The 17013-nt window shown below is 32.4% G+C and overlaps 3 protein-coding genes across 18 annotated transcripts; 1 reads left to right on the plus strand and 2 right to left on the minus strand.

Annotated features, from left to right (window-relative positions):
• Positions 1-1870: 1870 nt before the first annotated feature.
• Positions 1871-2955, minus strand: LOC123192605. The gene has a single exon (XM_044605216.1). The coding sequence runs from the start codon at positions 2763-2765 to the stop codon at positions 1977-1979; it is 789 nt and encodes a 262-aa protein (XP_044461151.1). The 5' UTR covers positions 2766-2955; the 3' UTR covers positions 1871-1976.
• A 4445-nt stretch (positions 2956-7400) lies between these two features.
• LOC123192882 (pentatricopeptide repeat-containing protein At5g16860) lies at positions 7401-12829 on the minus strand. Of its 16 annotated transcripts, none has more exons than XR_006496956.1 (4): positions 12693-12829; positions 8769-11569; positions 8531-8617; positions 7401-8431 (listed from the first exon to the last, which is right to left on the minus strand). XR_006496956.1 is itself a non-coding variant. In XM_044605581.1 (3 exons), exons 2-3 carry the CDS (start codon positions 11352-11354, stop codon positions 8790-8792), a joined length of 2472 nt encoding a protein of 823 aa, XP_044461516.1. In that variant the 5' UTR covers positions 11355-11569; positions 12693-12829; the 3' UTR covers positions 7401-8789. The 16 variants fall into 16 exon arrangements, 4 of the variants coding, with proteins under 4 accessions (XP_044461516.1, XP_044461514.1, XP_044461512.1 ...); XR_006496955.1 differs by having other exon boundaries at positions 7401-8456; XR_006496954.1 differs by having other exon boundaries at positions 8735-11569.
• A 291-nt stretch (positions 12830-13120) lies between these two features.
• LOC123192885 (TVP38/TMEM64 family membrane protein slr0305) lies at positions 13121-16717 on the plus strand. The gene is made up of 2 exons (XM_044605582.1): positions 13121-13438; positions 16105-16717. The coding sequence occupies exons 1-2, from the start codon at positions 13137-13139 to the stop codon at positions 16589-16591; spliced, it is 789 nt and encodes a 262-aa protein (XP_044461517.1). The 5' UTR covers positions 13121-13136; the 3' UTR covers positions 16592-16717.
• Positions 16718-17013: the final 296 nt, after the last annotated feature.

Below are 17013 nucleotides of genomic sequence, written 5' to 3' on the forward strand. Positions count from 1 at the left end.
TTTGACCAAGCATGTGCTTGGTGGGGAAGTGCATGCATATGAAGAAAAGGAGCGCACGTGAGAGGCAAGTAGAAACGACAGAGTGGGTTGGATGACGGCGCACGTTAAGTATGAAGTAGACACACGCACGCATGGACGCACGCATACTTACACCAATACCAACTTGGTGACTTTCTTTGACTCTTACTTTGTCCATTTAACTTTTGAAATTTTTGGTCACCAATCACTCCCAATCCTGCCTACCCAACTTGATACAATTAATTACGTCCTTTTGGAAATGCAATAAATTGAAATACACATCCTTAATGATAATACTACGTATAATACGGCTCTCACATTATCGTCTACGTCAACAAAAAACAACATGCATATTTTCTCTGGTCCAATAAATTTACATATATTTAATTAAAATAAATAATTAAATACATGTGTTATAAATATTATTATATAAATAAATTATTTTATATTAAAAATAAAATAATATTTAATATACCCAACAACATCAATACGTATAGAATTGCTCTTTTTAAGCCTTTCCATTATATTCATTTCATGTAGATGATAATGACAAATGATGTGCATTTTTCTTACTAAAGCGTCTAATCTTAAGAGATCCACCATGCAAATTGTTGTATGCAAATTGTTGTAATTCTGGACGTTTTCTCTTCATCTAGGAGCCCTCTTGACCATCTAGAATTTTGCATTTTTAAATGATTGGTCTAATTATATATATTTTTTAATTAATTTCAATCAAAACTACCGATTCCCAATATCATGCACCAAAACCCAAACTAATTTTCATACTTTACATAAAAAACAAGGGAGGTAGAGGGAAACCCATGAAATAGAAATTAAGGGGCCGTTTGATTCTAGTTTTTAAAGATTACCTTGGTAATCTATCTTTTATTCTTTTATTTAGTTTGTCAGTAATAAAATATTACAGTAATCTTCTATCACCAATGCTGACGTACATATAATATAGGTGGTAATCTGATTACCACATTCATCTTCGGTATTTAAATATTACTAAGGTAATCTTAATTTTATTATAATTTTATTATTATTTATTAATTTTTTGAGACAAAAATAAATTCATTTTTAATTAATATGAAAAATAATATAAAAAATATTTAAAAATAATTATATTCAAGGGCATTTAAGTAAAATAATTTACTAGAAATCTTTTATTACCTTTAACCAAACATAATAATTATTTATACCTATTAAATTTTATCAAATATAGTAATTATTTATACATAGTAATCTTCTAATTAATCTATCTTCAAGATAATCTTTCTATTTTAATAATAAAATATTACCCAAACCAAACACCCTCTAAGAACCAATGATGAATACTTAGTTGATTGAGAGAGATTTGTACCTAACAAAAATTAAAAAAAAAAAATGTTCAATTTTAACTCAAATTTTAATTAAAAAAAGTTAATGCCTAAATTATTTTCATAGAAAACATTATTAATCAAAATTTTTCTTTATTTTTATTTTAAAATTATCCTTGTCCATTAAACTTCTCACAAATTTGGTTATATTAATTTTATCTCATTTATCTCTTAAAGGCAGATTACGATGAGATATTATTTTATTTTTAATTTTAAATAATTTATATATATAATAACATATAATCTAAATAATTAATTAGATAATTAAAAGTTAAAAATTAAATGCACATAGTTTGGACGTAAATTATTTATACAAACTCATGGTCATATTTTTCTTTACTATATTTATTTTTATTAAAAAAAATCAATTTTTTGTATTTTATCAGGTAGAATTTTATCTTAATAATAGCATAAATCGATTATAATATTTAAATTAAAAAAAAAAAAAACTCACATAATAATAAATTTGAGAATTTTGAGAATTTTTTTCTTTTTGTATAATCTGAAGTAGACTTGTATGATGATTTTACAAAGTGAACCAGAAGAAAAATAATAATAATAATAACAAAACTCGAAACACTACCAGCCCTTTCTTGATTTAATCTTAATCTTGGATTTCAATGGAGGTTTCGTTGAAGTTATGTTATGATGATGATGAAGATGAAGATGGTTTCCCTTTGATTGAGATTTCTTTCTTCTCTTTATTCCAAACGATGACAGTCTTCTCTTTTCTTTCTCTTTTATCGTCTCCAGCTTCGGCTTCCACTGCCGTGAAGAACCCACCAGCTGTGTGTAATCTTTCTGCAACTGCGCCGTCGTGCATATTTTACTCTTAAAAGTCTCTTCTTCTTCGTCTTCCTCTTTGATTATTCCTTCCTCCATCAATTGCGATATAAACTCATCAGAAACGCGTATTCTCCCACACCCAGAAGGAGATTTTTGTATATCAAACGGCTGGCACGACGCCGCCTTCTTCAGAAACGCGTTTCTCGACTTTGCCGAAGACGACTGCGCTTGCGGCGATGCAAAAGAAGCGATGGTGAGGAAGGAAAGAACAGATTGAAAGCAATGTTTAGGGAGAAGAAAATACTTGTGGCCGAGCTGAAGCTGATCAGATCCCGACAGGGCGGGGATCTTTTGTCCGATATAAAACGAATCAGAACGACATACGAGATGCTTCGGAAACTCCATCATGAGCTCCGAAACATGGATAGGGTGGTCGTAGATCTTGACCAAGCCATCAGATTTTATCAGCTTTATCGTCCGGCCACTCGACTGCTCAGACTGCAGCTGTAAACAAGAAATGGGATTACCCAAAAAGTGTAAACACCATGGAATCATCTGGAGATTCAAAAGCTTGATGCCCATCAGCAAATACTAATAATATTCTCCGTTAGGAGAAGGGGAAGGGATGAGTTTATACAAGGAGAGAGAGAGGAAGACGATGATTTCGATGGGTTAGGGATTTGGTGAGAGGGGTGGGTTTATTATTAACCTGTAAAGAGATGAGAAAGAGAGTCAGAAGAAGCTTGTATTAAAAATTGAAAGTTTGACACTCTGAAGTTTGACTGAAATTGCCTATATCCGAACGCCAATATTGAGGCCAAATGGAATTTTGAATTGGATCCCGCCTTCACGAGGAAGCGAATTAAGATTTATTTGTCATTTCTCACACCACCCCGGAGTTTAAAAAGTTACAGAAAGTCCCCATGTTTCCTTAGCTTTTAAAAAATAAAGGTAAGTAATGATTTTATTAGCAAAGCCTATTAATCACCTATATTTGTATTTAGAAAAATCTAATCGTCAAAAAGTAAAATTGATCAATGAGGTAAACAATGGTTTTATTGATAAAATCCTCACACTATGAGTAAGGATGAATTTGAATTACATTAAATCTGAAAAAATAGTCAATTCAAACTTGTATCAAATTTATAACGTATAGTTTAAGTTTAAACTAATTAAAGTAATGAATAGTAATATCAATAAGATATATTATAAAGTTAACAAGATAAATTATTAATTAACTCTTAAACTTGAGATACGTTAAAGTTTTAATTTGAGTTCAATTCATTCAGATTAAAGGTATATTCGAACTTAGGTCGACTTGATTTGCATTCATTATATGAGAGATCATTATTAATCCCTTATAGATTAAAAAAAGACATCCATGAACTTATATCTCTTGACTGTGGAAATTAACATGATAAGGGTGAATAAGTGATGATTTTAGAAGTATGTGATGGGGGGTAGCTGATGATTTCAAATAGCTATGGTCCTTCAAAATAATTTCTTAAAGCTATAAGCTTTGGTGGTGTTTAGAAAGAGATTATACTACTTATCTCTTTGGCCCATAATTCTTGACAACTTTTTTTAAGCCTTTGATTAATCCTATTCAAATAACTTTCTAGTCCAAATTATTCTTGTTTTTAGACCTTTACTCATATATCTGAATACCCAATTAATTATTTAGAAATTATACTAATAACATTAATTAAAAAAAAATTAAGAATAAAGAAGAAAAGTGTTAAGAAATAGGGGGTATCATGTAATTAAGTATGTAATAAAAGCGATTAATTGTAATTAGAAAAGAATATGGTTAGATTTCTCCTTCCCGTGCTGCATTGCTTGGTCTGAGGAAAGGGTGACAACACTTTACAATTCCCAGTGAGCAATTTAGATTTTGATTGGACCTCACCTTCCCTCCCTAGGTTTCACTTCACTCGAAAACTTTATTCTTTTAATAACTAAATAAATAATTGCAAGCCAAAATAGCTGATATTTAGTATTTCCCTGGAGGCATTTCTCGGAGTTTCAAATTTAGACCATTGACCTCATTCCTTGTCAGTTACATATCAAACAGTTAAGCGATAGACTCAAGGCCAAAAGTTTGATGTAATTTTAAACTTGCTTCCATCAACTTTCAAAAAGTTAAAATATCACTAATAAATCAAATTCTATTAAAATTCTTGATTGAATATAAGGATAAAACTGTTATTTCAATAATAATATTAAAAATATATAAAATTTATTATATTTTTTTTAAGATGTTAAAAACTAACAATTTCACTTTATATAAGTTTTTTAGTTTTAAAAAGTCACATTTTCCCCTCCCCAGACGAAGACGTCAGTTGTCACATTTCCCCACTTTAAATCATCGGTAGAGGAGGGCAATGACCAAAGAAATTTTGGACGAAGCCACTGTAAAACCCTATCCTCATGATCACCCTCTTTTGCCATCCAAAATTTCATTCCTATGTCTCGTGGTTGGAGAGACTCATCGTCCAAACAATTTTTATTTATATTCAACGAATTGTCTAAATGCATCATCTAGATGAATCGTCTAGATGAGTGATGTATCCAAACAATCGTCTAAACGATGATTTAGGGTGGAGAAATGTGACAAACGACACTAACGTTGGTTTAGAGCAGAAATGAGAGGTCATCGGAGTTGGAGATAGTGGTTGAAGAAGTAAAACAAAAAAAACCCAATGTTTAAAGGGAAAAATATGACTTTTTAAAATTGAAAAACTTTAGATAGAGATGAAATTATTAGTTTTTAAAATTTGGGCAGAAAATATAATAAATTATATATATTTTTAATAATATTATTAAAATAACGATTTTACCCTAATATTTAACTAAAAATTTTAACAAAATTTTACTCATAGATGAGATTTTGAGTTTTTAAAAGTTGACAGGTAGAAGTTTGAAATTACATAATCTTTTAGCCTATAATTAAATGATTAATTTTTTTATCATTAATTAGAGAGTGTTTAATTGATTGGCTTTTTATGGGTAAATAAGCTGGTTTTTCAAATTTATATATTTGTTTTTTTTGAAATTTTTAGGTTTGTTCTTACAATTATAAAAACTATTTTTTAATTTACTTTTTAAGCTTAATAAAAATATTGAATTTACAAAAAATAATATTTTGAATTACTCTTTATTTTTATATTAAAATCCTTTTTGATAAATTATAATTAAAAAACTTGTTTACATTTGCTAAGCCAAATAACTATTAAATTTTTTATTAAAAACTCTACTTTAGTAAGCTCTATTTGAAAAAGCTGTACCAAAAGAACTCTTAGACTTGCATAAATAAAGGTAAATTCTAGAGAGATTAAAAAAAAAAAAAAACTACTCATTAGTTTATAAATATGCTTATATTTTCATTTTATTTAATTTATAATTTTGAAACTTTGATTTTTAATTCAATATTTTAATAATAAAATATGAAAATCTTTTAATAATATATGTGCTTAGTAATGGATGTGGGTTTTTTTTTTTTTTTTTTAATTTTAAAACTAAGCTGGCCAGAAACATGATAAGACAATTGAAAGTAATTATCAAAAAATGTAAAAACTTTGTTTATAAATTCTTTTATATAAAAGCGTGTTCAATAGCTACTCTCATAAAATATTACCTAATTTTCTTTTCATGATCGAAAAACCCTAGGGTTAAAGTTGAATCTAAACTAAGTTGATTGAAGTTCAAAAGTTAGCTCAGTTTGATTTGATTCAATTTAAATTCGTTTACTTTAAATATGAATCAAATTTTGAGTTAAAATGTTCGATTTATTTTAAAATTGAACTAAATTTGAGTTATAAAGAGTTCAATTTAGTTTAGTTTGTGAGTTAAATAGATAGTTTAATTCAATTTGAACTTAACTCATAACTCGATTTGAATCATATTAAATAATTATTAAACGATATTGTTTTTTCAATGAGTCATAAATTTAAATTATAAATTTGAATCATATATCTGAGTCATAAATTTGATCCATAAATTCGAGCTAAACTCAAATCACCTTTAATAATGTGTTGACAAATTCGAATCGAGTTATTTTTTATTCGAATCAAACTTAAATAAAAAAGTATTCAGACTTGACTTAGTTCGTATCTACTTTTACTTGGAGTATGGTATATAAACCCAAAACTATTATATTGAGTAAATCAGAAACATTACGTAAATTGCTAATGGCTAATAACAAATTATCCATTGATAAATTATGTGCCCCACAACATTCATGAAACACATGAAGGTGACAAAATGATATACAATAAAGTTGAACGTTTCAGTTAGGTGGAACTTCCACTTATGTTGAAAATGTCAAAAATAGGGTTGGTTTGTGTTCGATTTGACGTCGGTGAAGGGAGAGAGGGATATGGATTGAGGTCATATTCATGGCCAAAATAGTACAACAATACAATCGAGAGCCTGGGGGATGAAAGATGTGAATTCCACCTAAAACCTTTGACTCTGAAACCGCACGTGTTTTGTTTTTCTCTAAAGGAGACAACACAAACGTCAGTTTTCAACAGAATTCGGTGGAAAATTTTAAATGGCTGAATATCCATGTGTTTCACATTTGGAATTTAACTGGATGGAAATTTAAATGGCAATAAGCAATATGGCTCGTATTTGAAATTTAATTCAAATTATCACTCCACTGATTGTTTGGATGACGATTCTAGAAGAGTATTAAATATGAATGATTAGTATAATTAATAAATATAAAAATATTTAATTAATAAAAATAAAATTATATTAGTATAATATTTATTATATTAATTAAAAATTAAGTTATTTTTATCTTAAAAATTAATAAATAAGAATATAATTATAATAATTGAAATTATCTTATATCATATTATCTTTTATATTATCTATCAAATCTCTGATAATTATCTAAATTAATTATCACATTACTATTAATAATATAAAATTATTGTAATATTTTATTATTGATCAAAATAATATTTGTTAATTGAAAATCAAACGGCCTTCAGGGTAATTAATAATTGAAGGACATTTTTTAAAAGGGTTAAGTTATAATAATTCCATTTTTATTTAATTTAAAACACAAGTAAAAATAATTACTTGTAAGTTAAAAGACTGTAAATTAAAATCACTATTAGAATAAAAAAATTTAAGTTGATAAATATATATTATGGCCTGACCCTTTTTTATTTAAAAACAAAATTAAAAGAAAATGTACATAACTTTCCATAAAAAAATTCAATTTCAAATATTATTAAGAGCACTGTGCCACTTCAATACAAATTCATTCGAAATGATCCCACAGAAGCGACCAATTCTGTTTAAAATGAAAATGAAGTTGAATACCCAGCACAAAATGGATGCTGCTGAAGACAGAATTCATGTCAAAAGCTAAAAAAAATTGATAGCCATCCTACCTGAGAACTGAAAATTGACAAGAGGCCGTTGTCTCCTCAACAAACCGATAGCCTACAGATCAACAGACCTTCCTGAGTTCTCGGTTCGAAGAATGTGTATCGTTTGGTAACAAAATGACACAATGCCAGTAAATCACCGCACAACCATACACATTCATCGGTTATATTCATAGAATCAAAGCAGAGTACCATCGCATCCAACTCAACCCCGTCTTCCAACTTCGAGAGGTGAAATGTTATTTTTTCCTATCAATGGAGCTTCTCAGAACAAATTCTCTGTAGGAGGTGAACCATGAATTTGTGCAGAAGTAGCAGAAGCTTGAATTTGTTACTCTCCATCCAAAAGAAAAAGTCCTGTACACAAGTCCTTGCAAGAAACAAGAGCAACAATATAATTGGGTGAAAAACACTGAAACCTCCTGGCTTTTGAAGGAAGATCGCAAGAGCAACATTCCTCAAATGAAAATGACATCCATGTTTTTTTTTTTGGTAAGTAAATAACAGCGTGTTGGTCAATAAACAATCAAATCCTCGTGGTTTCTGCATAATTTTTAAGGCATTGACTGCTGTGAACTTGCAAAACATATGATCCGAACATTCTACATCATAAATGATAAAATCGGGGACTAAATTCTTTTAGAATAGACCAGCACAGTAAATTTACAAGTACAGAATTGAAGTGAAACCGAAGTGTTTACTAATTCTTGGAAATAGAGAAGTTCAAGAAAGAATTGACTTACACGTGCCAGGAAGCTTGAGAATATGGCAGATGAAAATCCTGGAAACAAATTTATTCTACAAAACATAAGCACTGACAAAAAACTTGCATTGATCTCCCTGCAGTGGCCATAAAAATTCATGTCTTCGAACAATTGACTTATGAGTTAGTCTGAATCTCTCCAAAGAGAAAATGTAACAATGGGAGCTTCAACTTACAAATTGTGTCGCAGACAGGCGAGAGTTGGTCATCAACTTTCTGCTACCAATCCTTGCTCAGTAAAAGGATATTGAACCCGTTACAACCTTTAAATAGACACAAAAAAATAAAAAACAAAAAATGCAGTGTCCAAACTATTTCAATTTGCTGACTTCAAAGACTTGAAAAACTTAAACGAAAGTGCACCAAATAAAAAAATTTACATTTCAAAAGCTCTGGTACATTTAATTACTCAACTGGACAAGTAACATTCCAGCATCACCAATAGCCTCTGCAGGAGCAAGATCCGTTCTTGAAGTGGTGGAAGCGGCTTGAGTCTCTCAAAATAATTTCATGTTCAATAATCATGGATATGTATGTTATTGCAGTGTGGCAATCACCACAGATGCGTAAATTCTTAGTGATCCGGAGAGGTGCCCCGGGAGCTGTAGTTAGGATTGCATATGCAAGAGCCAATTTCTCACTATGTTCAAAAAGAAGATCACCTTTTTCTTCATCATTCACATCATGGAGTGCAAAGCTTGTCTCTGGGATATAACCCATGGCTTTAATGCGTTGAATCAGGTCTGCAAGGATTTCATATATTTGTTGAGACTGTGGATGCGTCCGGTCACCTACAAAGAAGGTTGCAGTGCCTTTCTTTCCCTGTACCCAGCTGCAACCAGGCCTCTTCTTAATCCCAGTATGTTTCATCAAAGATCTAATCCTGGCAACATCTTTCCAACGCCCAGCATTTGCATAGATGTTTGAGAGCAACGTATATGAGCCATCATTCTCTGACTCCAATTCTAGCAATTGATTTGCAGCATATTCCCCAAGTTCTATGTTAGCATGGATCCTGCAACCATTAAGCAGTGCCACCCAAATTACAGGGCTTGGTTCCATGGGCATATCTTTTATAAGTTTCATAGCTTCATCCAAACGACCAGCACGACCCAATAAGTCAACGATGCAAGCAAAGTGTTCTGGCCCTGGGCTAATACCATATTCCTTACTCATGCCATAGAAATAATTTAATCCTTCATCAACCATTCCTGAGTGGCTACAAGCATAAAGCACCACAAGGAACGCTATGCCATCAGGCACCGGACCTCCTTCTTTCATCTCATCAAAAAGGTAGAGAACTTCATCTCCATGCCCATGCATACCATAACCTGACATCAAGGATGTCCATGAAACAGCATTTCTTTGTGGCATGTTATCAAATACAACTCTAGCAGCATTAATATCTCCTGATTTTGAATACATATCCAGCAGGCTGTTATCAACAAATAGCATATTTGATTCATACTGGTTCCGTAAAACAAAAGTGTGAATTTCTTTACCAAACCTCAGTGCAGCCAAATGAGCACAAGCCATCAGAACACAAGATAAAGTAAAAGCATTTGGCTTTACAAATCTATCATGCAGTACCATTTGAGCAAAAAGTCCTAGTGCATCATTGGCTTCCCCATGTTGAGAATAACCAGCGATTATGGCCGTCCAAGTCACTACATTCCTTTCTGTTGGTGCAATTGTATCAAACATTGCATGTGCCACATTGAGTTTCTTACACTTAGCATACATGTCAATCAGAGCATTAATTATCACAAGATCATCTCCTGAATTGCTTAGATCTAAACTCAAAAAACATTTGATAGCATAACAATGTACCTCCTTCCCATGAAGCAATGCTCCAACTGAAGCACAACCTGAAAGAAGTGACATAAGAGTAATAATATTTGGCTTTGACCCACAAGACTGCATTTGTCTAAATACGTCTAAGGCTTTGTAACCATGCCCCCTCTGTGCATATCCTGAAATTACAGCACTCCATGTCACAACATTTAATTGTATCTTCTCCTTCATCATCTTCTCAAACAACCCAAGAGCATCTTCAAAGCTACCAATTTGAGAATACCCAGTAACCATGGCATTCCAAGAAACCACATCCTTCACCTTCATCCTCTCAAAAACCTTCTTCGCCTCCTCCATCATTCCACATTTTGCATACATATCCACCAATGCATTTCCCACAAACACATCCTCAAACAATCCATTCCTCATTGCATAACCGTGCACTTGCTTACCCCTCAACCATGCACCAATGGATGCACATGCAGGAAGCACATTGACTAGACTAAAAGCATCCATCTGGACTTTCGCATCATAAGTCATTCTATTAAACAACAAAAACCCAGTTTCTACATTGCCGCTTTGCATGTAAGCCGCTACAATTGTATTCCATGAAACACGATCATTAATATTTCTTTGATCCATCTCATTAAACATCTGTTGTGCATAGTCCAAGGCCCCACATCGGGCGTACATAGCCACTAGTGCATTGCAAACAAAGACATTTGAATCAAACCCACTTGTGCAAATCAGAGCATGAACGGAAGAGCCACTACAAAAATAGTTGAGCTCACCGTAGGCCTTCAGGACAAAAGGGAAAGTGTACTGATCAGGATGCCATCCAAGCCTCACCATAAGGAGGAAAAGATGGAGTGCATTGTCAAGTAGCCTAAGGTTAACAGCACGACGGATTAAAACATTCCACCAGTAGACAGAGGACGTTGAGGGTGAAATGCGTATCAGAAGGGATAGAGCATGGGAAGGAGAGTTGTGGAAAATGTAAGCACCAATGAGGTGGGAAGTACAGATGTGGGTAAAGTTTTGGACTACCACCTGCTGATGGATGAGGCAGGTTTGGGTTAAGGATTTGCATTGTTTTAGCAGACAAGATGTGATAAAAGGCGTTGTGGAGGAGAGGTATTTAATGATGGTAAAGGGGTCGATGGCAAATGATGCCTTAAGCTTAACATGGAAAAGATGGTGTAGCATGCCAATACTAGTCACCAGAGATTAGAATGATTATTCAGCGTGGAGCAAAAATAAGAAGATGGTCTTAGTTCTATAGCAACTAAAAGGCATTCTCATAAATACAGCCGCAACAAAATCACAAGATTTCAATGTTTATCCAACTTGTCATAACCATTCTATAACATCAGATCAACAATTCTTCTCATGCAATACAAAAACAATCTTAATTCACAAACCTGCACCCGAAAAATAAAAGAATAACCATCATCACTAAACTTTCTAACTTCAAACAACCATAGTCAAAGAACATTGAATTCTCCAAGTTTTATCGAACTATCAACAAAAATTAACTTAAACAGAATCCTAACTCAAGCATTTCAACAAACAGCAAGTGTGCAATTCAAACTGTAAGAACCATTTAGGTTTAACCTATCATAACACTAAAACATTGCAATAATTATACATAATTCTCAAAAATAGAACCCAATTATTATTATCTAAAGATGTTAAATCATCAACCTATTTATTTTCGAACATTTTCTCTGTTGCAAGACAGAAGCTGCCCTAATTATCACGAAAATGGAAACGTGGATATGCATAAACAGAAACGTTGAAACACATTTTCCCAAAAATGTAGGAAACATGTAAAATTACACATCCTAATTTCATAGCTGAAAGAATGATTTCATTTCAATTCAACCAATAAAATTACACACATGTTTAAATGGTTTATGTCTAACAAGTTGCATTTTAAAGAACTGAACTCTAGTTTTATATTGGCATCACATTCATGTATAAAAAGTCGCACTAATAATCTTGTTACTCATTAACTTAAATAATAATAATAGTAGTATTGTTTTGGATCCTTAAATCTTGACTTTGAATTGATAATTTCACCTTTCTTCAGTCCATCTATTGTGGTTGTTTACAATTTTATTTTATGGGAGTTATAGTTTAGTGGGCATTGTTTTTATTAGCAATTGGACTTTTCGATTTGCTGTCACGATCCAGTTTTGTTCATTGATAATGTTTTCCAGTTCGGCAACACCTACCTTTGTTGCCTCGTCTAAAGCATCCATTATGTTTCTGGCTTTTGGGATATATCACAAAAATTAATGTGAATTTGAGGAGGCTTATGAAAGTTCTTATATATTGTCTGTAAGTCTGTAACTAATGATGGAGAAACACAAATTATCACAGGCATGAAAGGAATACAAAGGGTTATAAGTTGATTCCCAAAAATGCACGAAGCACTAATGTACAGTACATCTATTCAACGCACATCAAAGAGACAAAAGATAACCAGGCACATTCACAAACATATTATCACAGTCTAACGACAATGAGAGAATACAGTACCTATTACGGTAGATCATCGTTCGACTCTGATATGAACGCCGGTGACACAACCTTTGTCAGACACTAAAGAAGACGAACAAAGGATGACAGTCGACAGCCAAAATCAAAGAATAGCCGACGGCGGAGACCGAAGAGGATGGCGGAGAGAAAGGGGATAGCTGAGAGTTCGATTTCGATTAAGTGTGATGAGTGATGAGTTAGGTTAGGCTGGGATTGCTTCCTTGGTATGGCTTGAATGAAAAGAGACACAGTTTCTTTGTCTTGTCTGTTATTGACGAACATTCTCCAGATGAAAAATTATGTGAGAGAATTTTACTGATGGGCTTTTTGAGAAATGGACCTTGAGCCCATATGATTGAGAAAATAACAAAGTCATGATTCACGTCTTCTGCGTCTCGATGCAAAGCTTCGCAGAGTCTTTCACAAGCCAAGACAAGAACAAGTATGGCGAAAGGGTGGAAAATAGGATTGATAGTGGCCGTAGTAGCAGTATTAAGGCAACTAAGCAAGCAATACGGATGGGACAAGGATTCCATAATCAAATTTCTGGGTGAGTGGTCCGATCAACTCGGCGTTTGGGCGATGCCTGCTTTTGTTGGACTTCACACTCTCACCATTGCCCTTTGTTTGCCTTACGCCGTATTCTTTGAGGCCGCTGCTTCTCTTCTTTTCGGGTTCTTCCCCGCTGTGCTTTGTGTCTTTTCAGCTAAGCTTCTCGGAGCTTCTCTCTCCTTCTTGATTGGCAGGTTATTTTTTTCTTTTAACTTTCTTGATTTTTAAGGCTATTTTTTGTCTTTTTTATTGACCCATTTTGGTTATTAGTAGATTGCTTGTGATTTTTCTTTTGGGTATCGGCTTCAGTAGTTTGTGAGTAAAATTTGTTTGCAGATTAGATATTTGATTTATTGGTTGAGAGGATTGTTGGCATTTTAAAGAATGGGTGATATGATCGACATAATACTATGAGTCAGATCACAACTTTGGGTCCTAAGTCATGGTGGACTTGTCATTTCAGCAGTCTGCAGGATTAAAGTTGGGATTTTGTTTTTGTAAGCGTGGTAGCAATAGTTGGTGATAAAATATTAGTTGCTTAATGTAGTTGCATCTGTTTGCTTTATTTATTGTTTAGAAGTTCAGGAAAGTTTGAGATCATTGAAGATTTGGTATTTCATATTAAGTTGTTCATGATTGAACTGACTTTAGTATATTTTGATGATTGTAACTTTGTGTATTTTATGTGTAAAATCATTGAGAAGTTCAAGTGAATGTTGTCAGTGAATCCGGGAAGATACAAACTTAAGTGCATTGAAATTTTATATCTACAGCTTTTGAAATGTAATTGTTAATAGTCTGAAAGTCGGAGGAAAAATAGTGCATATACAAAATCTTACATATGGTGTAACTTTTCATACATCAGTACACGTTCAGAAATTGTAATAGGAAAAATCTTAGAATTTTGAAGGTTACAGGAATTCTGGATTTTAGGATAGATTTAAAGTGTTGTGTTGGTCTTTTGTGATGCATTTTTTATGCATGATAAAAAATGAATTATATTTTCTTGAGTTGGTTTTAAATGGTTTGTTCATGTGCTTAGAATGCAATTCTGACAGCTTTGTATTTATCAGTCAAAGGGTAGATATTTGCCTTGATTTTGTATAAGTAAACCTGTCAATAGTGTGTATACCAGTGATTTTTGTTCTCCAAATTCTGGGTGGAAAATTTATTTAGAGTAGTATCAAGGGTTTGCTCATTTGAGTAGAATGTCTGATAATAATTTTCAAGTGTTTTATTTGGATTAAGTAAGTTTGAAGGGGAAGTCCTAGACCCTATTTATAAATATGTTCATATCACTTGTGCTGTTGTGGTGTATGCATAAAGTTTTTCTTGATTGAATCTAGACCTTAAGACATTGTTTGTTTGCCTACAAGGTGTATTACTCTTTCTGTTTCTTTTTGGATGAGGAAGCCTTAGAAATTAATGCTGTATATATGAAATTTATCAGATGTAGACCTTAATTATGGATTTTAATTATACACAATGACTCTTGAAGACTTAAGTTGATAGAAACTTGCTAAATTTTGCCTGCCTTTATCAACTTGAGTTCCCTAGAAGACAATTCTGTGAACTCTTACAACTCGTACCTATGAAAATTGAGTGTGGATTTTAAAAATTCAATCTAGATGTCTGTGTGAGAGAATGACTATTTATTAGTTTGTAAGTTTGGTTCCCATATATTGTTATCTTCCAGATTTGATAGCAGTATTCAATGGCCATGATGTGTTTTACTTTTGGAACTCAAAAATGTACACGTTATATCAGTTAAAGAACATTACAAGTTAGTAGCATTTATTGGTTAGGTTTGCTATCTTGTTAAGGAACCTTCCTGATCCCCAAGAAACATTAAAAAATAAAAATATGTCAAATAAATATATCATTCTCTCTTTTATAATTACAAAACTTGTAAATTTTAAAAGGAAACATTTACTTAAGAAACATTAAGTTGAAGTTACTTAGAAATAAAAAAGAAAAGAGAAAAGAAATAAAAAGCTTGTTTAACTATTCTACCATAGAATAGTTGTTTTTAAACATTGATGTTTGCAGAAATTTGTTAGGTTAGTATTTCAAAAATAAAATCATAGTTTAGTTTGCTTTTCTTTCCTTGATGAATTTGAAAATTCAACCTATTTATGCAATCTGCTAAGGGTATCATTTGATAATGTAGCACCTAACGTTGAATCATGCAATTTGGCTGAGAGAATAGGAATAGAGTTTTCTGATGATTTGGGAGAATGGTGGAGGTTGCAGTTGATTTAATGGAGTGAATGCATTTAAATAATTCGTAAAAAAATATTGAGTGTTGAGAGTTTTATAGTTTCCATCTACAAACAAAAATGTCTTAGTGGCTTTCGAAAGTTCTGACGGCTTTAATACTGAACAGTTTTTATATTTTTTAGCAGGTTGGCATTTTGAAACAAGTCAAAGAATAACCGTTTGGAAATGTTTATTTTTAAATGTACAAGATGCAAGAATGTAATCTATTTATTAGAAGGGATTTACTATTGATTGAGTGATAAAATTGAGGGTAAGATGAGAAATCCAGAATTTAACTGTCTAGTTGGAATTATGCAATTTTCACTTGAGCATATTTAAAATTTCCTAGTTTATCTGGAACTGAATTTTGGAATTATATTATAGAATTCATATAATTCCAATTACTTGTAATGTGCACTAGAGAGAACTCCTTGAACCATAAAACAGAAATAAATTAACCATGGCTTCACAAGATTTGTCCATGTCTGTTAAATCATTACAATTCATATGTCTTCATGTGGCTAATTTTTTGCTTTCTTTCTCTCTTTGTGGTTTTTTCAATTTCTTTTTAGAATCATTTAGACATTGTGCATTTTTTCAGGATAATTTTCAGGAGTTCAAAATCAGCAATGAATTGGGCTCAGAGTAACAAGTACTTCCGTATCCTTTCAAAAGGAGTTGAACGAGATGGTTGGAAATTTGTCCTTCTTGCACGGTTCTCGCCCATGCCCTCATATGTCATAAACTATGCCTTAGCTGCCACCAAAGTTGGTTTCCTGGTGGATTTTTTGCTCCCCACTGTTATTGGTTGTCTGCCAATGATCTTACAGAACACATCTATTGGCAGCCTTGCTGGTGCTGCTGTGGCTTCAGCATCTGGCTCAAAAAAATCTCAGGTTTGGTCTTACCTCTTTCCCCTACTTGGGATTGTATCGAGCATAGCAATTTCTTTGCGGATCAAAAAGTACTCTACTGATATTGCAGTAACCGAATCTTCTAGTAATCAAGGTCCTGACACCAAAAGAAATGTAGACTCTTCTCATTCCTCCGAAGGTGGAAAAAGAAAGGGTGCGAAAAATAGCCAATAACTGATTTTTTATTAACACAATAGCACACTTTAGTTATCTATATACATCACGTTTTGGAACTTCAGGACCAACATATTTATGATGTACTGCTGATATCTGAATTATAAACTTGTTTGAGGTTTGAAATTGGTTTCTTTTGTGTTTCTTTTCTTTAATCACAAAGAGGTACTTTGAAGTCTTTTGTCAGGTTAATTAAGTAAAACAAGTTTGCAGAAGGAAAATGCTTAATGTTGGAAATTTTTGAACCAATGGAACAAAAATTCTAATCAACATTGGACCGCAAAGTCTAAATGTTGATCTGCATTCCACTTTGCTTTGCTTGTCAGTTTATGTTGTATGCAACACTCCATCTCTATTCCTTGGAGTAGGAGACCAATTGCATACTTAAGTCTAAATTACTTTTTTTTTTTTTTTGTTTATTC

The sequence above is a fragment of the Mangifera indica genome, chromosome 12 (genome assembly GCF_011075055.1).
Source record: "Mangifera indica cultivar Alphonso chromosome 12, CATAS_Mindica_2.1, whole genome shotgun sequence".
NCBI classification, from domain to species: domain Eukaryota; kingdom Viridiplantae; phylum Streptophyta; class Magnoliopsida; order Sapindales; family Anacardiaceae; genus Mangifera; species Mangifera indica.